General features: G+C 40.6%; 1 protein-coding gene across 5 annotated transcripts; it reads right to left on the reverse strand.

The window, feature by feature from the left end:
• Window positions 1–3,581: 3,581 nt before the first annotated feature.
• On the reverse strand, window positions 3,582–26,299 carry atf7a (activating transcription factor 7a). 5 transcript variants are annotated; one of them, XM_061304577.1, is made up of 12 exons: window positions 26,078–26,299; window positions 25,898–25,969; window positions 17,470–17,563; window positions 17,263–17,378; window positions 15,941–16,096; window positions 15,715–15,863; window positions 14,113–14,206; window positions 13,915–14,034; window positions 11,465–11,614; window positions 8,777–8,965; window positions 8,045–8,150; window positions 3,582–7,730 (listed from the first exon to the last, which is right to left on the reverse strand). In XM_061304577.1, the coding sequence occupies exons 1-12, from the start codon at window positions 26,282–26,284 to the stop codon at window positions 7,498–7,500; spliced, it is 1,686 nt and encodes a 561-aa protein (XP_061160561.1). In that variant the 5' UTR covers window positions 26,285–26,299; the 3' UTR covers window positions 3,582–7,497. The 5 variants fall into 5 exon arrangements, with proteins under 5 accessions (XP_061160561.1, XP_061160553.1, XP_061160549.1 ...); XM_061304569.1 differs by having other exon boundaries at window positions 3,582–7,733; XM_061304565.1 differs by having other exon boundaries at window positions 15,935–16,096.

The raw sequence follows: 26,299 nt of genomic DNA on the forward strand, positions 1-26,299 counted from the left end.
CGAGCAAATGTTGAATACACACCATCACTCACACACGTGGGAATCGAACTCACGGTGTCAGCACATAAGACAAGCAAGTGTACCTAAACCATCAGCCACTCCTTAAATAACCACGATAACCACGTTTCCATGAAACACCAAAACCCTTCGAAAAAAAGCGAAGTTTTCAGGCGCAAACAAATTTAGACGCTAACTACGGCTCACGACGACCATACTACCATGAGAACGCCCGATCTTGAAAGATGAGCAAGGTTGGGCTTGGTTAGTACATGGATGGGCGACCGCCTGGGAATACCAGATGTGGTAAGTTTTTTTTTTTGTTTTTTTTGGGCTCGTCAATCGTTAAAGCAAATTTTTACAACACTCGTATGGCATTCGGAAACTCCAAGCCTAGTTTTAACTTCAACATTAAAACTATAACCCGAGTTTCAAACCTACAGGACTGTCTCAGAAAATTTGAATATTGGGATAAAGTTCTTTATTTTCAGTAGTGCAATTAAAAACCCAAAAATGTCATACATTCTGGAGTCATTACAAATCAACTGAAATATTGCAAGCCTTTTATTATTTTAATATTGCTGAATATGGCATACAGCTTAAGAAAACTCAAATATTCTATCTCCAAATATTAGAATATTTCCTCAGACCAAGTTAAAAAAAAAAAAAAAAATGTCTGCACAACCAAGAGAGATGACCGCAACCTTAACAGCATTGTGAAGAAGAGTCGCTTCCAGAATTTGGGGGAGCTTCAAAGACAGTGGACTGAAGCTGGAGTCCAGGTATCAAAAGCCACTGTTCACAGACGTGTCAGGGAAATGGCCTACAATTGCCGTATTCCCATGGTCAAGCCACTTCTGAACTCAAGACAACGGAAGAAGCGTCTGACTTGGGCTATGGAAAAGTAAGCACTGGACAGTTCCAGAGTAGTCCAAAGTCCTCTTTTCAGGCGAAAGCAAGTTTTTTATTTCATTTGGAAGTCAAGGCGCCAGAGTCTGGAGAAAGCCTGGAGAGGAGCAAAATCCAAGTTGCTTGAAATCCAGTGTGAAGTTCCCACAGTCAGCGCTGGTTTGGGGAGCCATGTCAGCTGCTGGTGTTTCATCAAGTCCAGAGTAAATGCAGATTTTAAAGCACTACATGCTTCTGTCTGCTGAAAAGCTCTATGAAGATGATGATTTCATTTTCCAGTATGATCTGCCACCTGCCCACAGTGCCAAAACCACCAGTAAGTGGTGTACTGACCATGGTATTGCTGTCCTCGATTGGCCTGCCAATTCCCCTGACCTGAACCCCATTAGAGAATTTGGTATTGTGAAGAAGAAGCTGAAAGACACCAGACCCAACAATGCAGATGAGCTAAAGGCCGCTATTGAAGCATCCTGGCCATCCATAACACCTCAGCAATGCCACAAGCTGATTGCCTCCATGCCACACCGCATTGGTTCCAGTAATCCATGCAAAAAGATTCCCAACCAAGTACCGAGTGCATTAATAGACATTTTCAAATGTTTGATTTTGTTCTGCTGTTTTAAATCTTTTTTTTACTTGGTCTGAGGAAATATTCTAATATTTTGAGATAGGATATTTGAGTTTTCTTAAGCTGTATGCCATAATCAGCAATATTAAAATAATAAAACACTTGCAATATTTCAGTTGATTTGTAATGAATCTAGAATGTATCATTTGTTTTTTTAATTGTATTACAGAAAATAAAGAACTTTATCACAATGTTCTGGTCGCTCGGTGGAGCACTAGGTATAGCACGTCTGCCTCACAGTTAGGAGGGTGCGGGTTCGATTCCACCTCCGGCCCTCCCTGTGTGGAGTTTGCATGTTCTCCTTGGGCCCGCGTGGGTTTTCTCTGGGCACTCCGGTTTCCTCCCAAAAACATGCTCGGTGGGCCAATTGAGCACTCCAAATTGTCCCTGAGTGTGAATGGTTGCTCGTCTCTGTGTGCCCTGCGATTGGCTGGCAACCAGTTCAGGGTGTCCCCCGCCTGCTGCCCGATGACAGCTGGGATAGGCTCCAGCACACCCGCGACCCCCATGGGGAATAAGCGGTACAGAAAATGGCTGGATGGATCACAATATTCTAATTTTCGGAGACAGTCCTGTATATTGCGTGGTGTCATCCATACTATTGTAGTTCCGTCTTTTACCGCTAGAGAGCAGACAATATACAATAAATGAAGTGGTTGGCTCCCCGTGAACTCAAAGCAGCAGTCATTGCATTGCGCTTCCATGTAGTGTTGATCCCCTTTTCATGACATTTGATACAGCAAAATACAGGTCGCAATGAAAAATTCGTGCTACCACATAAAAAGCTGTCAAAAACTTTCTTCTTTTTTGTCACTTAAACACACATTCTCACTATCTCGGGATCGAACTCACGGTGTCAGCACCCAAGACAAGTAACTGTACCCCGACACCATCAGCCACTCCCCGAATTATTTCCCATTTACAGTTTCGCGGACGACATACAACACATGCCACGGACGCACTCGAGAGCGGCGTACCACCGGTTGACATTTTTTTTTTTTTTTGCACTTCAATTGTTTATGTAAGTTTTTACAACAACCTAAAAATGTTTAAAAAAATACATTGAGGTGAAACCTCCAAATAATTAGTTCATTATTACTATTTTCAACTCGAAAAAAATTTCAAATAAGTATTTTTATTTTGAATAGATTGTTTTATTTTCCAAGTTTTAAGCTCAGCACGTTTCTTTTCAGATTCAAGTTTTATTTTATTGAAGTTCGAGTTGTATTTTTTCAAGTACAAAACCTTTGACCCCAATCTTCCTCCATATAATACCGCATATGCCTGGAATATTCTCAAGATTTACTCGGGTAAACTTTTCATTCGATCATTAAAGTCAACGGTAGAGGACTGTGGTCGCACGAGACTAGAGCCATATCCTGCCCGTTTTCCACGTCTCCCACACTTGGTACAAATAATCAGGCTCGTTTCAGGTTTCTACAAAGCATGCAGATGAGCTGATCATTTAAATCGGGTGTGTTGGAGTCGGGAGAGACATACAACAGGCAATATATGGCTCTTGTGGGACCAGGGATTAAAATACATTATATTTATTTACAATCAATGAAATTTGCTTTCACTGTTAAATGAGTGCGGTTTTACAACGTTGCTACAGTGTCACATTTATTCATTCAATTGAATATTTGTGCTACCTAGCGTTATAAAACAGCGTGTCTGACAGCTACGTCAATATTTAAAATAAAATAGTTTAAAATAAAGTTTTAAATAAATTTCTCTGTTGTTTTGCATTCTTTATGAAGCTACAAGATATATTTTTTTTAGGTTTACCAGACGTGTATTTGCACAAAGTACTGACAGTCCTAGATGGGTATTGCAGACACTGGGTGAAATTTTATTGGATTGGATAGGCTCAAACAGTGAGTGAGCTGGGCAAATTTATTTTACAGACCTTCAAATAATAATACATCATTAGTTTGGGATTCCAATGAAGCTTCTTCATAGTTAAGAATATCTTAATGTACTCCGTTCTTCAGCCACAGGAGACCATTTGTACTCAGAAACTAGTCAATCAAGAGCCAAACAAAAATAGTATAAAACATGTTTTATTTCCCACTTTGTTGAAATTCTTAGTATATGATCTGCATCTGAATTTGAAAACTAGTTAACAATGGGAGCGAATATAACAGCGAACGAGCGTTAACTGAAAACAAGTGTGCTGCAATGTTCATAACACCACATTTCATTTAGAACATTGCAGCAAAATAATATGTGTTTATAGTATTCCACTTGGACATGCATGAAAAAGTAAATATATTCATATGATACATATATTTACAGTACAAAGACACCTCATCCAATCATCAGTCTACCAAGGGAGTGTTACAAAAATAACATGTACAGAACTGTAACATTGTTGCAACATTCAACAAACTGCTCATTTCACTACTTTTAACTACAGGTCAAATTAATATTGTGAAGACTGTCATGATTACTGGTAATAAGTTAGGGCAAAAGACCATATTCACGATAAAGTGTTTTATAGCAAGTTGTACAATTCTGAGGAGAAAGGCAGAGATGATGTGAACAACTAAAACTTTTAAAAAGTAGTCAAATGTGAAAGAAGTCCTTCCCCCATTTTTGTTGCACAGTACAGTATAATTGATATTCTAAATACCATTGAAATAAAAGATTGTCAGAATAAGAATGAACCAAAGCAACCACATTCTTGCAAGTTTTAGCACATAAGGGCAAGCTCGTACATTTCGAGACAAATATCTTTCTTTTTTGCAAATACATGACCATACTAGGCAGAAAAGGTATTTCTAAAAATTACACAAGAAAACAAAGAAAAGTATCTGCTTATGTTATAGCCCCGTTTCATCACCAAATGACAGTACTGTTTGCATAATAAAAAGATTTTTTTCCATCTTTGAATTTTTGTAACCCATAATAGAATGTTTATATGGAAATTTGAAGAGGCACACGTGATTTTAAGGCCATCTGTTCAGACACTAGAAGTGCAAGTCAAAGAAGTGATGTCATGTCAAAAATGGTACATATTTAGAGAGGTGAATATGTTTTTAGATTTGTGGTCATACACTATACATGGCTTTGTATTGTTTATTTTTTTTGGTAAGGAGCATGTGGGATAGCAGCAATTATTTGCAACCGTCCTGAGTTACATAGAGTGCAACTTAAGTCACGAGTCCCACACGCTGAAATGGAAGCGTTAGCAAGATCGAGTAAACTCCCTGCAGGAACGCAATTATTCCTGACTCACATCATTTGAGTACTTTATCACCCCATTGTACTCATCTTGGAGAGCAAGACAATTTTGTGTGTGTGCATATATGTAGTTGCACATAGAAGTAGGCCAAAGGAAGAAAATAAATGTAGCTAGCTAGTATCGTACATGATGCGAAGTAAACAAAGCGCTATGTTGGGATACACAGAACCATCCACAGTTTGTATGATTTTTCATAAAGGGGTGTAACATGAGGTATGATTTTAAGTTGACATCAGTGTGTAGGAAGCACTTTCCAAATTATTTGGGAGTATTTTCCACATGAGCTATTGGGCATGTTTGTTTGCATGACTTAAAAGTAGAGGCACGTTCTGCGTGTGACTTTAAAAGGCACTGACTGCACACAAATAAAGTAGCACACATTGATCCAGATTATTTAAATCAGTGGAGTCCAAACTAGTTTGCAAGTTCCCCTCGTGCCTGCGTGGGTTTGCTCTAGTATTGTCCCACATTGCAAAAACCTGCATGGTAGGCCGACTGACCACTCTAAATTGTTGGGGTGATTGTGAGTGTTAACAGTTGTCTATGTGTGCCCTGCGATTAGTTGGCAACCAGTTCAGGGTGTCCCCCAAAGACAGCTGCGATAGGCTCCAGCATGTCCACGAAAAGCAGTTCGGAAGCTGAAAGAATGAATGAATAAGGACATGGCCCGCAATGCTATTTAAAAACGGGTGCAGGGGTGTGAGAAGTCTTAGTGTGGCTGCCGAAAAAGTGTGGACACATGAGTGATGGGGACTCGTAGTGGCCGTGGCTCGGTGGTAGAGCGGGTCGTTCGGTAACCGGAGGATCGGCTGTTTAAATCCTACTCTGACCGAGTCATGTGTCATTTTGTCCTTGGGCAAAACACTTTATACGACTTGACTCCAATACCAAACTGGATGCATGCGAATGTTTGGCAGTAGTTTGAAGGGCCGCTGGCGCACACTTGTAGCCACGCATCAGTCAGTCTGCCCCCGGGCAGTTGTGTCTGCTTATGTAGTTTACCACCACCAGAATGAGAATGTTTAAGCGCATGAATGTGTCCAGTGTAAAGCGTCTTTTAGTGTCCAGAATAACGCTACATAGATCTATTGTTATTACCACTGCAAATATGCCAAGACACAATTTTTCAGCTACCATTTTTTTTCCATGTATAATGCGCAAAATTTAGCTAATTTATTGTCCTAAAATCTGGGGTGCGCATTATACATGGGTACAAATAAAAAAAAAAAAAATTCTCAATTTTTTTTTTTTTTTTAAATCCGGATATCATACGGAGGCCGCCATTACAGATGTGCTTTCTTCTCTGCTGTTCACTTCAAACACACTCCATATGAACACAATGCTCTCGTATCATACGCTTGCTAGATCACCTGCTCGTTTGCTGTCACAATGTACCCTACACAAATCCAAAACATTTCTTCGCTATTGAGTATGCTACCGCATGTGCAGTGATACTGACCGGCAGAACATCCGGTTGTTCCCAAAGATGATCTTTTTTCTGAAATAATTTTACGTTCACGGATTTAAGTAGGAGTCAAAATCTGGGTGCGTATTATACATGGGTACAGGCTTTTTTCCAGCATCAACATGCCATTTTTAGGGTGCGTATTATACATGGGGGCGCATTATACACGGAAAAAAACGGTAATTTAGAATTAAAATTTCTTTGGGAAATAAATACTGACAAACCCAAATGGTTTGCATTCAGGATCCTCAAGTATATGGTCATCATTTTACAGGTGATGACTTGGTTTGGTTCTGAATGTAGGGAGCAAATTTAACTGCTTCTCAGTGCAGGTGCGGAATCTAGTCTCGTGGGATGTAGGACAAGAGCCACCCCAAAAAATTCTAATTGGCAATATCACCGTGATTATAGAAACAATGTATAACAACAAAATAAATGTAACTAGCCAGTTTCTTCCTTCTATTTTTCTGTATGCGGCAATTGGAGGGATGTTTGGAGTACTGTAGGGTATATGGAATATATGATGTAGTACTTTGCAAGGAATTTAACAGCATTCAAACCAATGGGGGTAAAGGGTCAGTCCTGGCCAACTAATGATTCTGTTGTTGTTTACGTCCATGTTGTCACTTGTGTAGCTATGCATGTGGCTTCTTTCAGGTGTTTAGTAAATGAACCCGCAGTGACATCAGATAATGGTAGAACACAAAAATACACTTGAAAAAAAAGTATGTAGACTAGTGAGATACTAATGCAGCAGTCAAGATCTTCTGTTAGTGCTCTTTGTCATCAGACATCCTAAATGGCTGGATTCAAAATGCAACAGAGCAGGCACAAAAGGTCAAAATCAAATGTCCTTTGTTCACAAAAAGTTGTGTAACACCAGCTCTGCTAAAGGACGAGTCCAATCCAGCTCGAGCCCAATGTACTGGACACTTAGATGAGCTGTGTAAATCCTGCCGGACAGGCGTGAGTGTCTGCAAATTTGTGTGAGCGGTACATGTCAACCATTCAGTGAGGAAGAGAAGACACAACAAGGAGCAAGAGGGGGAGTCCAGCCCCTGTCATCTATGGCAAAGTGAACAGGAAGCTCTCTCAAAAGTCTCAGTCAGTCCATTTCCAGAAGGCTGCTACTGAGCTCCAAGGCCACAATGTGATGGCTCAAGACAAGAAGGGCATGAAAGGGCCGGGAAGACGCTGCTCATCTTCACTGAGTGAAAAACGTGAGGGGAGTCTGGGTGGCGCCATTGCTCATCATCTGGCGGCGGACTGCGAATGTGCAGCCATGATGATGTGAGAAGCTCCGCTCTCGACGTTCTGCTGCTGACCCAAACCAGCGAGCACAGACATGGCCATGGCTTCAGCCGCCGCCCTTGAACTCAGGCCGTTGTGGACGACCGAGGGGCTGGGCGCCAACGAGCTGTGCTGGATCACCGGCGCGGGGGAACCTGTTGGTTCCGAGGTATCTTTCATGTTCTCGTCCACAGCTACTGTGAATCAAAGATGCACCATTATACTTTCAACCTGCAGAAAACCACAAGACACACTCTCGACAACTAAGATCAAGTCAATATGGCATTTCATTTATGCTGACTGATCACAGCTTGTAAAAAGCAAACTGCGTTTGTCCCTTCAGGGCAACTGTACCTTTATTGGAACTCAGAACAAATCAGTACAAAGCAGGAAACTCCTGCAGGTGACAATCGCACTGTTCTAAAAATGGATTATGTCAAATCTGAGCTAAGTAATTATAGTTTTGTGCCTAAAGTCTGTTGGCAATGTTTGTTTTTGCTAGGCTCACCTAGGTAGGTGGATTTCTTCTGCAGGGTGGTGATAGGACAGTCCTTGTGTGCCAGCAGCAGCTGCTTCAAATGAGCCACCTCGTTTCGCAACAGAGACACCTCGTTCTGTACAAGCACAGCATTCCAGCACAAAGTTTATCTCCACAGCTCCCACTTAAAAGTATTGAGTTGTGGTTTAAGGGAGCAATATTGAAAAAGTTCATTAAGTATCCTTTGTTCCCATTTCATAACCCGACATGCAACGAAAAAACTGTGACCCTGTATCAGGTTTCCAGCATCCTCTACAACAGGGGTCACCAACACGATGCCCAGTGGCACCAGATCGCCCGTGAGGACCGCCTGAGTCACCTGCAGGGCTGTTCTAAAATTAGCTCAAATAGCGGCACTTATCAGTGAGCTGCATCTATTGATTTAATTTGAGCTATTTTTGTTTAAACCACACATGTGAACTGGAAATGACAATTAAAAACAACACAAACAGGCTAAATTGAGCAAATTGGCTATTTCAGAAGTGTGTGTCAAACTGGTAGCCCACTGCCTTAATCAGTACCCAGGTAGTAGCCCTCGGTTTAAGAAAGGTTGGTGACCCCTGCTCTAAAATATGCTCTACTGAGGACGGACAAACAGATAATTCATTCCAAACCTCAAGGTACCATTGCATAACTGCTTTTCAGATATTGTCTTGTTATCTGACACCCTCAGAGTAATTTGCTCTTGGCCCACAGACGTACCGACAGCGAGACGTTCATGCTGCTGAGCTCCTCTGCCTTTTTTTCCAACGAGTTGACCCACAGTTTGCGTTTCTGCCTGCAGCGTGATGCTGCCGCTCGATTCCTCTCCAAGAAGCGCTGCCTCCGCTCATCCGGGTCATCGTCTGCTGTCCGTCGCCGACGCCCACCTGTGGGCTGTGCTGGTGATACCTGCAGATGGGTGGGTAGATGTGGTCCAGGCAGATGCAGGGTTTGATAGAAAAGGGAATCTTGAGTTAATCCTTGGTTATTTTGGTACATCATAGATGTTTAGAAAAAAAAAAAAGGACAGGCCTGACAACAAAAGCCAGACACACACTTTTTCTGAAAGATTCTCAGTTGGTATTGAGCAACTGACTTTGATTTGAATAATCTATTTGAGTCCATCTGTTTTTGTAGCCAAGGATTATTGGATCACCAAGGTCCCCACCTTTGTCTGCCTCCCGGCTCACATTGCATCTGACCCCTTTGGCCCCTCCCACAGGTGGTGAGCCATGAGACCCGGAGAGGCGTGATTAGGAGGAACGGGCCCCACGATATCTACCCGAGTGGTGTTTCGTTACTGGGCTTCTTTGCTCGACATGAATTCAAGTGAAATGAAGTTTATAGAATTTGCAGAAAGTGTGCAACCATTACTTAAACAAAAGTAGGCAGGTGCATACATTGGGCACCCCAACAGAAAAATTACATCAATATTTAGTAGATCCTCCTTTTGCAGAAATAACACCCTCTAAACGCTCCCTATAGCTTCCAATGAGAGTCTGGATTTTGGTTAGAGGTATTTTTGACCATTCTTCTTGACAAAACATGCCCAAATCTATGCACCTGCCTACTTTTGTTCAAGTAAGGATTGCACACTTTCTGTATATCCTATAAACTTCAATTCATTAACTCAAATTGATTATCCGAACAACCAATGATTTATAAAGAAATATCATGAAAATGATCAGGGGTGCCCAAACTTCTGCATACGACAGTACATGCCCGCCGAGAAAAACTTGGGAGAAACTGCGACAAAGGCAAGGTATGATCCATTATATATTCTTGTTTTCATGTAAAAGGAACTATATGTCTGACACTTATCTTTTCTAGTTTTATTCTGTTATTGGTGGTAAGATTTCCTAATAAAGCTACAAAACGACCGAAGGACGTCTTGCGTCATCAGTTCAGCGTTAGCTCACTGTCTAGCTTGGACAAAGCCAACACGCATCTTAGTGAGGACAGTACAATGTCGCTTTTAAATTAAAGCGAGTCGATTTGGCTCTTAACGAATGGTAATTAATAGGGGTGTAACGATTCATCGATACACATCGATTAATCGATATAATGCTCTACGATTTATTGGCATCGATGCTAAACGTAAACATCGATTTATATCGCCGTGTTTGACCTCGGACATTAGACGCGACTTTATTTTGAAATCTAGTTCATTGTTACTTGCTTCCTCTTTCCGGGAGCAGTGAGCGGCGTGTTGTGTTGTGAGCAGAGCAGGCACGTGAAAGGGGAGTCGACAACTAGTACGCGGCTCCTGGGCTGGTGCTATGGCTAGTGTCCAAAAAGACGAGGAAATTTGCTCCCCTTTAGGCTTCAAGTCATTCGTTTGGAAGCACTTCCAAAGAAAAGATGGCTCAACGGGCAAGACACGTGCAGTTTGTAAATCCTGCCATGCGGTGATCAAATATTCAGGGACCACAAATCTCGCCGCACATTTAAAGAAAAAACATGACATCAAAGTTCAGTGTTAAAATAAGCACTTTGTAGAGCACTATATCGCGATGTATCGTGAATGAATCAGAGCAGGCTTTAAGATATCGGCAAATATCGTATCGTAGATCTTTGTATCGATATGATATCGTATCGTGACAAAACCCGCAATTTACACCCCTAGTAATTAAACATTAAAACACCTGCGTCTTATGGTCCGGTGCGGCTTATATCTGAAAAAACAAGATTTTCCCCTAATTTTAGTTGGTGCGGTTTATAATCAGGTGCAGTTTATAGTCCAGAAATTACGGTAATTAAAAATGTAAGATGCTGTCTCAAAAAAGATATTGCAAATCTTGAAACGCATTAAATTTAAGACATTTGAGCATTAAAAGTTACAGAATACTTTTTTTCTTGCAAACAATTATCATTTGAATGCTAACAATGCCAATATTATGTCAGTAAAAATATTTGATTTTCAAAATGAAATTCTGTGGCGGTGAATAAAGACCTTTGGGAATATCCATCCATCCATTTTCCGAACCGCTTAGTCCCCTCCCCACGGGGGTCGCGGGCGTGCTGGAGCCTATCCCAGCCATCATCGGGCAGTAGGCGGGGGACACCCTGAACCGGTTGCCAGCCAATCGCAGGGCACACAGAGACAAACAACCATTTGCACTCGCACTCACACCTAGGGACAATTTGGAGTCTTCAATCGGGCCTACCAAGCATGTTTTTTTGGAATGTGGGAGGAAATCAGAGTGTCCGGAGAAAACCCACACGGACACGGGGAGAACATGCAAACTCTACACAGGGAGGGCCGGAGGTGGAATTGAACCCACACCCTCCTAACTGTGACGTGCTAACCAGTGCTCCACCGAGCCGCCTCCTTTGGGAATATAGTATACTATATTGTTATTATTTTGAAAATATCCACTTGAATGTCTGACAGATGACACCGTGTACCTGAGGCTGTGCAGGTGATTGAGCATCTGGCTGCTGGACAAGCAGCTGGCTCTGTTCTGCTCTCTGAGGTGCCATAGGACTGTTGCCCATGGCCATCATGCCTATACTGTGTCCTGATGGGCTCTGCTGGGACAGCGCTGCCTTCAGACGCTACGGGAAAATGCATCAGTCAGTAGGCAGACTTTGATGGCAAATGGCGTAACTGAGAGATGAATGTGGGCTAAATCGACTCCAGTGTGGGATTAAAAATCACCAAGGGCCTCATTTATCATCTATGAATAGAAGCATTTCTAAATTCTTGTGTGCTGGAGAAGGATGACACATCAAGCATCCAGAATTACAGTTAAATAACGACACCAGTTACTTGGGTATAACAGCTGTAAATAGTTAGCCGACATAAATGCCAAACAATTGGCAAATATCGGCCATTTGGCCGATGTCTGAAGGGTCATAATTGGCTATCCAATCAAAGAACGAAACTAATCAAAAATCCCTGTTTGGAACACTTAATGCAGGTGAGACTACAAAAAGAATTTGCGTGAGATAATGGCTGCATTTATTTCTGATGGATCAGAAGTTAAGAGCATGCAAATAAAACACAAGAAAATAAATTGACTGTCAGAATTTTGAGTTTAGTTTTTTGGTTAACAAATACAAGTACTGCCTGTGCTCAAAAGCCGATTGTGTCTGAGGGGTATTTGGGGGGCATCAACTGACAAACAACTGCACACACAACTGCAGATTAGCAGAAATCAACATACGCACGCACCGACCGACGTTTTGTTCTATAGGCATCAGTTTCAGTTTTATCTATAGTTTCCTGCTCGATTTTGAAGTTCACATGTTCAAGTTGTGCTTAAATTTATGTTCCTAACCCTTTGCATGATGTTCGTATGCACGGTTGATAAATAAGCCCCTTTGGCACTGCTCCAAGACAATGTTCTGTAGATGGGAGAAAGAATGTGTTGCCCGAGTGGCAGGAACACTCAGTTGATGGGCTACAATTCTTGTTTGCGTCTGTTTTCAAATCAGAGCACTTTGTCCTCCTCTTCCCTGTCAAACCCACACATTCCCTTCAACGGCGACCTTCCGCCACTTGCTGCATTTCCTGTTGTTTGCTGTGATGCTGCAGAGGCCACTGGAAAATATGCCTTCCTCACCTCCGCCTTGGTTTCAGTGTTTGAGAAATGGCATTACCTTTTTTAAATTTCGATGGTCATCTCCACTTAACACAACATTTATCAGCACAGTTCATTTATATATCTGTGGAAGCCGAATGATGAGAATGATATCTAGAGATATGACTTGGATTTCCTACAGGTGTGAGTACACATGATTTATTTAAGATTTAGTTTTGTTGCGCACCATTTTCAGCTTTTATTCTATTTTCAGCTTTTAGCCTTTTGTAGTTATCACCGCATTTAGCTAAAAACGCCTCTGTCGCTGACACCTTGTTGTATTCTTTGTTGATGAAACTACAAATGGCATGTTGGATATGTCTTCAGTTTATCATCTTTTCCCTCTCACACAATTAAGGATGTTGAAGTGCACTCGGCTAATTGCCAATGTGTTGTTGTAGCCATTAAGCTACTACCACTGCTACCAGCTGTTTGACTCCATTTTGCATTTATCTGTTAAAGTTAAAAGTCAAGTCCCAATGATCGTCACACACACATCTGGGTGTGGTGAAATTTGTCCTCTGCATTTAACCCATCCCCATTTGATTTTGATCCATCCCCTGGGGGAGAGGGGAGCAGTGAGCAGCAGCGGTGCTGCGCTCAGGAATCGTTTGGTGATCTAAATCCCCAATTCCAACCCTTAATGCTGAGGGCCAAGCAGGGAGGGAATGGGTCCCATTTTTATAGTCTTTGGTATAACCCGGCCAGGGTTTGAACCCACAACCTTCCAGTCTCAGGGCGGACACTCTACCACCACGCCACTGAGCTGTGTTGCTTTGTCCACAAATAACTTGCTATTCTGATATCTGTTTACCTTCTTGTGCTCAGTAAGAACAGATGGATTTAATGATTTACGTGTAATGTAAGAAAATTTGTCGGGAGTTACGTTTTACGATTTTTAATGAGTAAAACGTACATATGATTGTAAATGTTTTAGTCAAAATAAAATCCGTTGCGATGGTGTATGTTTGAGATTCGTTAACTTGTTGACTTTTTACCAGTACTGCCTATGCTCAAGAGAATACCTAATACTGTTAATTGAGCAGATTTTTTGTCTTTACAAATATGATGCTAAATGTCCATACTATTTCTTCTCTACTACGCATCAATATTTGTAAACTTGGGTCTCAAGGGTTAAGTACAATAATATAAAGTCATAGGACTATGAAACTGAGCCAAATGAAGACCAATGGGTGGCTGCAGGGTGATAATGGAGACAAAAACGGCAGAGACATAAAAAGGTTAAAAATAGAGAGCTTATCAAGCGCTAACCATCTTGGCCTCGGAGTGGATGCTGTAGCCAGAGGGGGAATTTGAACCGCTGCTGCTGCTTCCAAGACAAGGACCAGGGATCCCGGGAATGTTTGGTACCATACACATGGGTCGAGCCAGCTTGAAAGCACATAAAGTACACCACATTCAGAAATAATTCAAATTATTGTCACCCAAAAGTTTTTTTGCAGGCCTTACATTGATGACAGATGGTATCTGAACAGGCCCTGGCAGGACAGGCACCGCCTGACCCGAGGGGAACATCATCATGGGGTAGTGGCTTGTTGGTGAACTAAACAGAAATCAGAGGTGTTTGCATAGGTGATAAAAATCAAAATGTGCAGGGAAAGTTTACACTACATGTGTGTGTGTGTGTCGCCAGTTTTTATTGGCCCGCAGCAAATTCTGAAAACATAATTGAATATGGCCCGCACAAGAAGCTTGAGCTCAACTCTGTTGCACTTCTCAGTTTCAACACTAGATGGAGCCAGCCACACAAATGAAATCAAGCGAAGCGTTCGACGTCCCATTAGCACCACCCCCCGGAACAGAAGCGAGCGCGCAGCGTTCGACGTCCCATTAGAACCCCCCCCCCCCCCCCCCCCCCCCGAAGAGAAGCGAGCGCGCAGCGTTCGACGTCCCATTAGAACCCCCCCCCCCAGAAGAGAAGCGAGCGTGCAGCGTTCGACGTCCCATTAGCACCCCCCGGAAGACAACCGAAAAAAAAAATTGGCACCCGGGCCCCTTCCCGTTACTAAATATGGCCCTCCTTGCAAAAAGTTTGGACACCCCTAAGCTAGATGCTTCAGAACTCATGAATGCGAACATACGCCCTTCACTTGATTTGGATGTCAATAAATTGAAATCAAATCTTTAAGTCGGCAGTTTATGCACATCTTGTTCATTTCAAATCTATTGAGGTTGAGAACAAATTATGACATGACAATTAGTTGACAATACTTGAGATATGAACAATAGGTTGATACGTCACGTCGCTTTGAGCTACGTGACTACAGTGACACTATTTAGAATTGTGGGGGCAAAAAGTCATCATATTCCTTGCTTGTAGACAGCACTAAAACGAAAATAACAGATGCCTGCAAATTGTGCAGAATGCAAACCTCTCCAGATCCTTTGGACAAATATAAAATCCTTCTCCATTTGGTGAGGCACAATTTTCTATTCTTTTTAGCTGTGGATTCACAAACAACTCAATGTTCCATACATACATTTATTGTGAATAGTTCTGAGTATCATGTACCTTTTGAAACGGTCAGCTCATGCACCAGAAACTTTCTTTCTGATCATATTTGTTTTGTTATGTATAGATTTATTTAAAAATGCAAGCGCTGTATTGTTATATAATGTGAATCAATGTTCCATACGTACATTTATTGTGAATAGTTTTGAGTATCATGTACCTTTTGAAACGGTCAGCTCATGCACCAGAAACTTTTTTCTGATCATATTTGTTTTGTTATGTATAGATTTATTTAAAAATGCAAGCGCTGCATTGTTATATAATGTGAATACGACTAAGAAGATATTGCTATAGGCTATATTTGTTAATAACGCTGTAATAAAAATAACAGTAATAAATCCTAGAATTGCCACTACTGGCGAAGTTGGTGAGTGAGAAAATAAATTAGCACCAATGCTAGTAAATCCTGGCAACTACCATCCACTAAAGCTAAAACTAATCCTGCTATCTATGTGCTCCTGCTTCGCAATGTTTCCTACAGTTTTTTTTTTCATGAAGTGCAAACAGTGGTGGAAGTGGAGAGGTGTAGAGACACTCACCCCAAAGTGCGATTAGAAGGTGGTGCCTGTGTGATAACGGAGGTGGGTGATGGCATGGTGGGCTGAAGGGCATCAAAACCCAGGTGCAACGGCAGGGAACCTGGACGCACAATGGTAGGTGTTGGAGCTGAGCTCCTGGGTGGCATGTCCTGTGACAATATCACGGTTAATGTCATTATTTACATTCACTCCTCGTTTGCAATAAAATAATGTGTCCTACCTTCACCTTGACCAAGGGCTCTCTGCTCTCTGTTCTTGCAGAGATGGAGTCTGGACTGTCTGGTGGCGAGGAGTCAACCTCCACTGGTTCCTCCTCCTTCACCTTCAAATCTGATGGTGTCTGCAGGCTCATGTCCAAAGCCGCGGAAGAGGGAGCCGGGAGCTAAAAAGGCAGAAACGAAGAGATACATACAGTAAATACCTCGTACACATGTAAGTACACCCACTACCGTTGGTTTGTCAAACTGGAATTTGTAGAACTAAAATCAACATCTTCAACAAAGACAGTGACAGACAAACATTATTTGTGTTTCCAGGCAAGATTCTACAGCAGGAATAGCCAAATTGAGATGTGTAAGATTAAAAGTTAGCACATTTTCTATATCCATTTTCCGAACCGCTTCTTCCTCACGAGGATCGCGAGCGTGCTGGTGCCTATCCCAGCTTGCAGTAGGCGTGGGACACCCTGAACTGGTTGCCAGCCAATTGCAGGGTACATATAGACGAAAAACCAACTGCACTCAGTCAGACTCAGGGGCAATTTGGAGTGATCAATCGGCCCACCATGCACGTTTTTGGGATGTGGGAGGAAACCAGAGTACCTGAAAGAAACCCACCCAAGCATAGGGAGAAGATGCAAACTCCACACAGGAGCCGGAACCACATCCTCTGCACTGTGAGACAGATGTGCTAACCAGTGAGCCCTTTGTAAAAACAGTTTAGCAAAATTCTACTAAAATACTCCTTCACCTAGTGTAATAATTCATGGTATTTTTTTTTGTAGATGAAAAAAAGTAATGAACTGTGTCGAACTTGTGTAAAATTATGTTGTAATATGTTTAGCTCATGTTTGCAAGATGGCTTGGATTGGCGTTTGTCTTTAGGGCCTGAGCACAAAAGGACCTCTTGGAATAGAATAGAACTGGAAAGAAGCAGAGTAGCCATTCTGTAATGATTCCAGAGAGCACAGCATAACGTATTCAATAAGGTAAAAAAAAAACTCTCAAATTTCCTGAAATCTCAAAAACTATGTATTAAGTCACACCTGCTCAAAAAAAAACCCACTGATTAAGTTTTGAAGTCTGCAAAAAGGCCCTGGATCTTTCAGAATGCTACTGTGCCAGAAAACTATCATGTGGAAAGATAAAACAAAAGTGGAGTTGTTCACTTGGTATGTGTGGTGGCGCAAGCAAAGCAAAACAAACAAACAAATAAAAAATAAAAAAAAACAGTTGGTCTCTGTCCCATGAAAAACATGCATAGCAATTTTCTGTATGTTTTAATATGAGTGTATCAACAAAAAGACATACGAAACAAAATCCATCTTACAGAGTTCTTCGCTCGCTTGCTGTCATCGTCGTCTTGTTCGAAGGAGTTGGCCAGATCATTGAACAGACCTACTTCCTCGCAGTTCTTTAGGAAGCGAGTAGGAGTGGGCGTCTGGTCTGGGAAACAAGAATAGCAAAACCTTTTATCAAACAAAGTGCCCTAAATAGTGCACCATTTTACCATGTTGAGGAATAGCATAACCGGTACCTGCAATAATGACCGAGTCTGTCCTGGGTGCAAACTTTAGCGTCATCTCATGCTTGTGTTTGTGTACAGCCAAGTGGTCCTCATTGGTAAATCTCTGGTAAAGAAAAGAAGTATAGAGTTGAGGGAAATAGGATGGAGTGAACATATTGTAGGCTCATGGCTATCACATTGTCTCTTGGAAATGTTGCTCACACAGTCGACTAGTTACCGAAAGTAGTTGTGATTAGTCGACTAATCGTATCATTATGTAAATAGCCACATGAATCGTCTAAGGGCCTGTTCCAAAAATAGCTCAGCATTGATGCAACATGGGGATTTTCTTGGAATGTTATACAAGTGATCATTTTAAACATGGCAGTTTACTGGCATGTTTGTACACTGGCAGAGATGTATTGAAAAAAAGCTATTGCATAAAGCATAATGGTCTTTTTCATAACATAATCATTGTCTTCAAAATAATGAATAATAACAACTGAAGGTCATTTGAGTATGTTAAACTAGTAGTAGTCCTACACTAGAAGTAGACCCCTGCTTTGAGGTATGTGCCAATTAAAAATAAAGACAATGAGGATCACAGTAATCACATCACAGTAATTCAATTTTGATTACACTTTGCAGCTTGTACCACTATTCATGGTTATAAATGTGAGAGAGAGCAAGAGAGATATAAATGTGAGAGAGAGCGAGAGAGATTGATCGCTGGGGGAAATTCAGTAATTAAATACATAAATAATGAGACAATATAAACATCAGACAAAACGACAACAAAAGAGAGGAAGAGAATAGATCTGATTACATTAAATAGATAGGTTAATAATAATAATTAAATACGTCAAATAAAGAATAAACAGTATCATGACCGATGATAATGAAGGATGGTGCCACCCAAAAAGCGATACTGTGGCAGTAGCATTCTTGACTTGAAATGTTAAACACATTTTAAAATGTAACCAAAATGATACATTATGCATCGTTGGGCTATGAATACTTTAAATGTATCCATACATACAAAAGTAAATACTTCCCTCTTCTCAGTCATCAAATATTTTACTATGAAAGAAATCTCATGAGTCCCATTAGGAAAAGGTGCTTAAGACAATAAAAATAAACAAATATTTGATTCATTTATTAAACTTAAGACAACAGTCAGGAAAGTTTGCACAAGTAACAAAGCACCTATAAAAAGCAATCTTTTTACATATAAAGACATATTACAGAAAATTTCAAAAATCAATCATTAAAAACACGAGAAACATTTTATTTATGATTATGATTTTAATTAACCTTATTTATGCAGTTTTGCTTTTGCTTCACTCATAATTTCAAAATATTCAATTGAGGTACAAAACCAAAATGTGACATTCACCTAAAACGACAAAACTAAATCTTTAAATCTGAATGTTTTTTTTATTTTTTTATATATCATTGCCACATTGTATATTGCCATGAACTGGGTCATGTGTTGCGAGGGGTTGTGAGGGGGAGGTGAACTTGTGGCAAACGTCAAGGTCTTTTGCAGTGAGTTTGTGTGAGCTTTTTCAGAGTTCTTAAACGTATCACTATGCAACTGTGGAAACAAGGGGGAGAGAGAGCGAGAAAGTGTGTGCGCTGTTCATGTTTTTTTGTGCCATTAACTCAGCATTAAAGGAATATGAAACTATATATATATATATAAACTATACTTTTAATGCATGTATATTAGCCAGTCATTTGTGAGTCACTTGATCTATTCTGTTTTGACTTGCATTGCATATCCAATGAAATTCGACACGCGAGAAAATGTAGACAAATGCTGCATGCACTTGAGGTCATTTATTGACTGAAACTACAGCAGGGGTCATCAACTCCGGTCATGATCAGATCGACAGCACCTCTATTAAGCTTGAGAACAATCCTGATGATTTGAATCATGTGTGTTGCAGTGGGGATGCATATAAAACAGGTTGGATTCTACAGTGATCCCTCGCCACTTCGCGCTTCACTTTTCGCGGGGTTTATAAGTGACAGGAGAATGACGATTAAATACGCGCTGACAGTGAGGGGCGTGCCTCTGAGCAATGTACATCACTGCAGACAAGCGCGGGAAGTGCGCCAGCCAGCCTGTCACGAACAAGGCAGGACAACCATGTGCATCATGGACTGTTTATTTAGGAAATATGAAAAGAGGAAAAGGGAGGCTGGGATGCCAGCAGAGCAGGTGCACGAGGCGACTGACAGGGGGAGAGGGGAGCAATGAGCAGCAGCGGCGCCGCGCTCGGGAATCATTTGGTGATCTAACCCCTTAATGCTGAGTGCCAAGCAGGGAGGTAATGGGTCCCATTTTTATAGTCTTTGGTATGGTCCTAACTAGGCTGGATGTATTTTTTTTGTTGGCGTTGATTTCTCCGACTGCCTGTAAAGGCACCACCGCGATCAGTTAGGTTAAAATGAAAAGTGCGGACATGTGAAAAAGGCGTGCGGACATGTGAAAAAGGTGGCTCTGTATGGGAGAGAAGTTAAAGAGGAATTAAAACACCCTTGGAAACCAAAACTTGCCCCTCGTCGTGACTCGGAGCCGCAACAAATGTTTTGGATTTGTGGAGGGTACATTGTGACAGACAGCAAACGTGATCGAGCAAGCGTCTGATACGAGTGAATTGCGTTTGTATGGAGCGTGTTTGAAGTGAACAGCAGAGACGAAAGGAACAAGGCAAAGTGTTGTGAAATAAAATATTACCTGTAATACGCATTTTGTTATTTGCTGATTGTATTAAACTATCACATTCATTGTCAGTCAAGAAGAGAAGAGGACTATTCGCATCGGATCCATAGTGCGCATGCGCAGTGATACTGCCTCCGTATGACGTCCGGTCCGCGATGGAGATTAAAAACCAAACAATATTTGACAATAACACAGGTTTCTGTTCCTGTCTTTTTGTTCCACGTCTTTGTCGGTCAGTCCTGTTGTTGGTTTTGTTAAAGAGTTATGTGTTAGTTTACCAAATCTGTGTTTTGAGTTCCTCCAATGAACCCTGGTCCAAGCTGCACTTGGTCGCCCTGCTCCTTTCCACACGCCATCCGTGACCAGATTTTCTTCAAAAATTGTTGTACCATAATTTTCTTACAAAAAAATAAAAAATTAAAATTAAAAAATTTTAAAAATCTTTTAAATTGTACCCATGTATAATGCGCACCCCAGATTTTAGGACAATAAATTAGTTAAATTTTGCACATTATACATGGAAAAACGGTAATTTACGGTACACTCATGCCCTCTAGCGGCCAACAAGATACATTACATGTTGAAAATTTCAACATTGGTGTTTACATTTCTAAATAACATATACGTATACAGTAATCCCTCGCTACATCACGGTTCGTTAATCGCGGTTTCACTACACCGTGGATTTTTTTTCAAAATTAAAAAAATGTTTTGAGTCAAAATAAAACTTCTAAATTGAGGAACTATGGCACAAAACTTGCTTGTACCTTTTTATAAAAAAGATTATGATAATAAGACTTCTAAAAACACATTTACAGTGTTGTACCTTGTTATAGAAAAATTGTTATAATAATAAAATAGTTCTAAAAATGTATTTACAGTATGTACACGTGTACCTTGTTATAAAAAAATGATAATAATAAAAGTTGTTCTAAAAACATATTTACAATATGTGTTAAGATATCTCCATGTAATTCAGCCATGCTTTGATTTGAGGTAGGGTCATTTATTTTGAAGGTCATTTTCAGGCCATGCCACTTTCTTTTTTATGTTCGTGTACATATGTCGGTTACAGTGGTACAGGAGTCATTGACGATGTAAGTGGGTTTCCTAACGAGAAATGAACGATCACGTATCTAACCTTTAGGACAATGTAGTATTGCTCCAAATGTTCATTTAAATTCCTTTAGAGGTCTGTTTTTGTGTGTTAGCACGATCGCGAATGAGCATCTTTCCGCTAACTCGCTTGCCTGCCCAGTACTTCATGTTAACATGTTACACGCACACCCGTATAATATTCATATTTTCAAAATTTATACAAAATATTCTGGATGCTATTTATACTATTAATGTATTATTTACATGTTTGAAACAATTATTTAAGGTTCCAATAATAAAATATGCACTTAAATGGTTTCATATACATTTAGTGACACAAAAAATGTACAGATAAAAAAAAAATGTATAGATGAGAGGGTGACCGTACTTTGCGGATTTCACGTATCGCGGGTGGTTTTTGGACCAATTATCAGCGATAAACGAGGGATTACTGTATACCATTTCTACTTTGCGGAATTTCGTTTTGTCACGGTGGTTCTGGAACGTATCTCCCGCTAAAGACGAGGGATCGCTGTATAATTTATATACATGCTAAGCAGAAAAGACTGTCCACGATGATATCAAAAGTGTTTCAGTGTCATGTTGAATATTGTGGCCAGTAAAAATTTAGTTAAGACAAGTTAAATTATTTTATCACTTTTATTTTGATGGGCTTCTTTTTGGGCTTTCTTGTTCTTCTTGAAGAAGCTTTTTGTGGACAAATGACTTGGTGGACATTTCTGTGATTGGTGTCATGCATTTGAGGGCACCTGTTTGAGATGTTTGACATGGAACACTGAGTGAAGATTTATGTTGAATTCGAGGAAAGTGGAGTTGTACCTTTCCGATTTCAAACTTGGAAAGATGCACGAGAACACTCTTTTGAACTGGGAGGACTCCGAGCTCACTGACGGACTACAGTACAATGTGACGTCATTTGACAATGGCGACCGCATGCAGACAGTCTGTGAATGGCAAAACTTAACAAGATTATAAACCTATATTTAGCTTTATCCAATAATTATTACATTAATTTAGTAATTGGAAATAACATAACAGCGTGAATTGTACTGACTGTGTGAAGATATGCCATTATTCACCAGCATTAAGTTATTTGGTGAAATTACTGAAATACTTTGAAGTGAAATGTATAAATTACTTTGAAGATACATTATTTATTTTATATAAATTAAGGAAATTATGAAGGTTTGTTGTTAGTCAGAATGTGCCGTGATAAACAAGAAAAACAATTGATCCCAATCAGCCGTGTTTGACTTCGGACCTTCCTCGAATGTAGCATACCACTAAGTTACCTTGTGCTAGAATAGTAGCTAGCGAGCTGCCTTCTGGATTACCCTGTTTCCCCTTGGTGCTCAAAAGACGTGCTTTGTGTGTGCTTTGTTTTTTTCTAACATAAAATTAGTAATGACTTCCATTATTCATGATAAGTGTGTTATATTGTATTTGATACTTAATTTGGAATTAAATATTCCAAACATAATTCCTCTTGGGGGGATGTTTTGTTTTGAAAGAGAACCAAATTAAAGTTCAACCAGCATCACAGATTTTGAGGTGTGGCAATTGGGAAAGTCAGGCCTCAAAAAAAGTTGCTCTGTGGAGAAGTGGCTATGTGAATCAGCCAGCGGTGTAAGAGGAATAATCTTGGCTATGGCACCAGGCTTGTTGCCGTTGGCTGTGTCCTATTTTAAGGGCGCCGCGTTGCAGTTGTGAATGCTGCCGTGCAAGAGTGAAGTGGAAACAGTCAAGTGTCGGGGGGGGGGGCTTATTTTTAGCCCTGCTGGGACACATCACCAATAGAACTCCGCGTCTCATTTGTTTGCAGAGTCTTGCTGAGGAAACGATAGAGAACTAATCACCACGCTGGAGATACTGCCAGCTAGGATTACCATCGAGCTCAGTGAAAATACTGGACAACATATAATGGGGGGGCAGTTGTTGTTGCTGCTCAGAGAAGAGCCAGAAGTCAAAAACATCCTCATGAGTGATTCAGACTTTCCTGGTAGACAACTGTTACATGTAAAATAGCAGTGGGACGCAAAACGTGGTACACGCATTGGACACAACTGGATATCTAATGAGATATTGAAAACTGGAAAAAAGCTAACGTGTGACTTCTATGTTTTTGGGGGGAGAGGGGGATGGTGATCAGTTATATCGGGTAATAATCAATAATCATTTAGGTGGTGAGCGGTGGCACACAAGACCGAGTCAGTGCTGACATCAACACACGAATCACATGTGAATGTACTATTGGGAGCATAAACAGCCTTTAGCAGGTTGTAATCAGGGTTCCTACGTCACAAGTTAATACATTCGAGACAAGGGTTGTTTTAATCCAATTTAATTAAATAGATTTAAGAGCAACTTCCAATGTTCAAAAGTTGCTCCAGGACATAAATGATGTGCATCTGGTCTTTAGATTCTCCACTAAAAAATATCACTGTTCTGTCGATTATTCTGTCAACTTTATTTAGTGTAGTTAGTGTTCATTTATTATAAAATGTACGATCATAAAATATTATTTTCTTTGTCTTTTGACTTTGGAGACTTTTGAGAGACTGAGTAGACATTTTAAAGAAAATTCTGATATTCTTTCGAGATGCGTGGATTCTAACACTTTGGAAGAGTTTTTAAGGATTCGCAAGGATGGTAACAGTTGGAAAATGAATTTACTCAAGCCATACAAAGGTATGCAAAAAAATGTGGAGTTCATCCTCTACCTATGGTCCCCCCTCTACAAACATCTTGTGGAAAATGGTTTTGTTTTGCGCACAATTATGCTAGCGATCTATGAAGAGAGGACTCAAACGTAAATCCACTCTTTAAGAAGCAACAATCAAAACTGACCATTGCATGTACGTTATGCTGCCAGTTAAAATGACCCATTTTAAACTTGATCAGAACTACTGAAAAGCCACTGCTATGACAGCGTGAATCAGAAATGGCCCAAGTTAACATAAAAAGGCAATACATATAAGGAGTCTTCTGTATTCTCCTTCACATCCACAATGATGAAAAAATTATTTGTAGTAACAGTAAGCGTAAGACTAAAGAAAACATGAGTTGGTCGAGGGCATATTTACGCTTGTTTTGACTTTTCAATTGAGAAAAAAAATGACCACATCTAAATAGAAATAACCACAGCTCATGACAAAAAAAATAATGATCTCACCAAATCGTATGTTTGGATTTGGATAAACACGCAAACCTTTACGGATAACATTTCCAACACAAATGGAAGAAGACATTGTTTCTGTTTATCCAATAGTTGACAAGTAAGAAACCGCTCATGTGAGTTCCACAGCTGCACACCAAATGCTGACATCAAGCAAGCTAAATGAATAATGATGTTTACATCCCAAGAGTGTGTTAAATGGAAAGCAGTCCCTAGGTGTTCACTGTGCCCTGAGAGCAAACAACAACAAAAAGCAACCATTTATTCAGTTGACAACCAAATTTCATATACCGTAATTTTCGGACTATAGTATAAGTCGCACCAGCCATAAAATGCCCAAAAATGTGAAAAAAAAACATATACAAGTCGCTCCGGAGTATAAGTCGCATTTTGGGGGGCAATTTATTCGACAAAATCCAACACCAAGAACAGACATGAACGAGCAACAACAGGCTAAACGATACGGTATGCTAACGTGACAAACACAAACGAGGAGCTGAGAACGGGCCTGACGTAACATTCAGTTATTTTTAAAAAAACTATTACATAAATAACACGTTTATAATACCATCTGTCACTCCAATTCATTAAATCCATCGATCGTCCTTTGTCAACAATGCCGTGTGCCGCGCCGCAGTTCAAATTATTCCACAGGCCCATACAACGATATATAAACTATATTTTAAATAACTATCACGTAAACAACAATATTATCAAACCATTTGTGTCACTCCAAATCATTAAATCCATCGATCAAATTTCTCGTACTTATGTCATCCTGGTGACAGAGGACATGTCCAGAGAATATGGCGCTTTAAAGTATTAATTACTTTATTAGATTTTTTCTCTCTATTTTTCATGTTTTGAATATGTTCAAGATAAAGATATCAAAGCATGTGAAGTGATCAACTATACTAAAAATAACAAATCAACTATACTTGTAAGTGATGTGTTAATGATCAAGTAAAAATTTGTGAAAAAAAACATATATAAGTTGCTCCTGAGTATAAGTCGCCACTCTACCCAAACTAGGAAAAAAAACGCGACTTATAGTCCGAAAATTACGGTACTCTCTAGCCTGCAATCGTCTTCTGAATCGCAAATGATTCTTAAACACACAAAAACTTTAATGCTCCAGCCCAGGAGAGCTAAGCAGTCACCAAGCCCGCAACACACATTTCCTGCATGAAATTCAAGTAGACTTTTGGAGTTTCAGGGAAATCAGGACCACCGGCATGTGAGTCACTGGCGGCCACAGCTGCAAATTGTGTCTGCAGGCAGTCCGGGACAGCAGCGACAGGTTGCAACAATATCGCTCTGATTACTCACAGGAGCTTCCAGACTGACTCACTTCTGGAGGAGACAGCAGCGTCTCTCGCAACGCCAGCGTCTTTGAATACACACATGTATAAAGCACATGAGAGCAGACTCACCTGTCCACAGCCAGGAGCATGGCACACAAATGGTCGGTCGTCGCCCATTTTTGCAAAGAGCTTGCAATGCAACTGCGGGAGAGAAGAGGAGAACATGACTGGGCGGTTTTTCGCTTGATGCCCCTTCGGTCCAAGAAGGTGGCTATTTAAAAACAACCCCTGTCAAAGAGGGAAACACACAGCAAGGCAGCGAAAGCAAGTTTCCCTGATGATATTTCCTCCACACGACGGGAGCTTCTGCTCAGCCAATGATGAGCCGGCAAGCAACATCTCACGCTTTCTCATCTTCTTTATCATTTGCTTTGTAACCCCGCCTTCTCTCTTGCTGTCCAGCTTAAGTTTGTCTGACAACTCGCTGATAGTACAGGCAGATGACCCGTCGGGCATTCTTTAAATTTATGA

The sequence above is a fragment of the Syngnathus typhle genome, linkage group LG2 (genome assembly GCF_033458585.1).
Source record: "Syngnathus typhle isolate RoL2023-S1 ecotype Sweden linkage group LG2, RoL_Styp_1.0, whole genome shotgun sequence".
NCBI lineage: Eukaryota > Metazoa > Chordata > Actinopteri > Syngnathiformes > Syngnathidae > Syngnathus > Syngnathus typhle.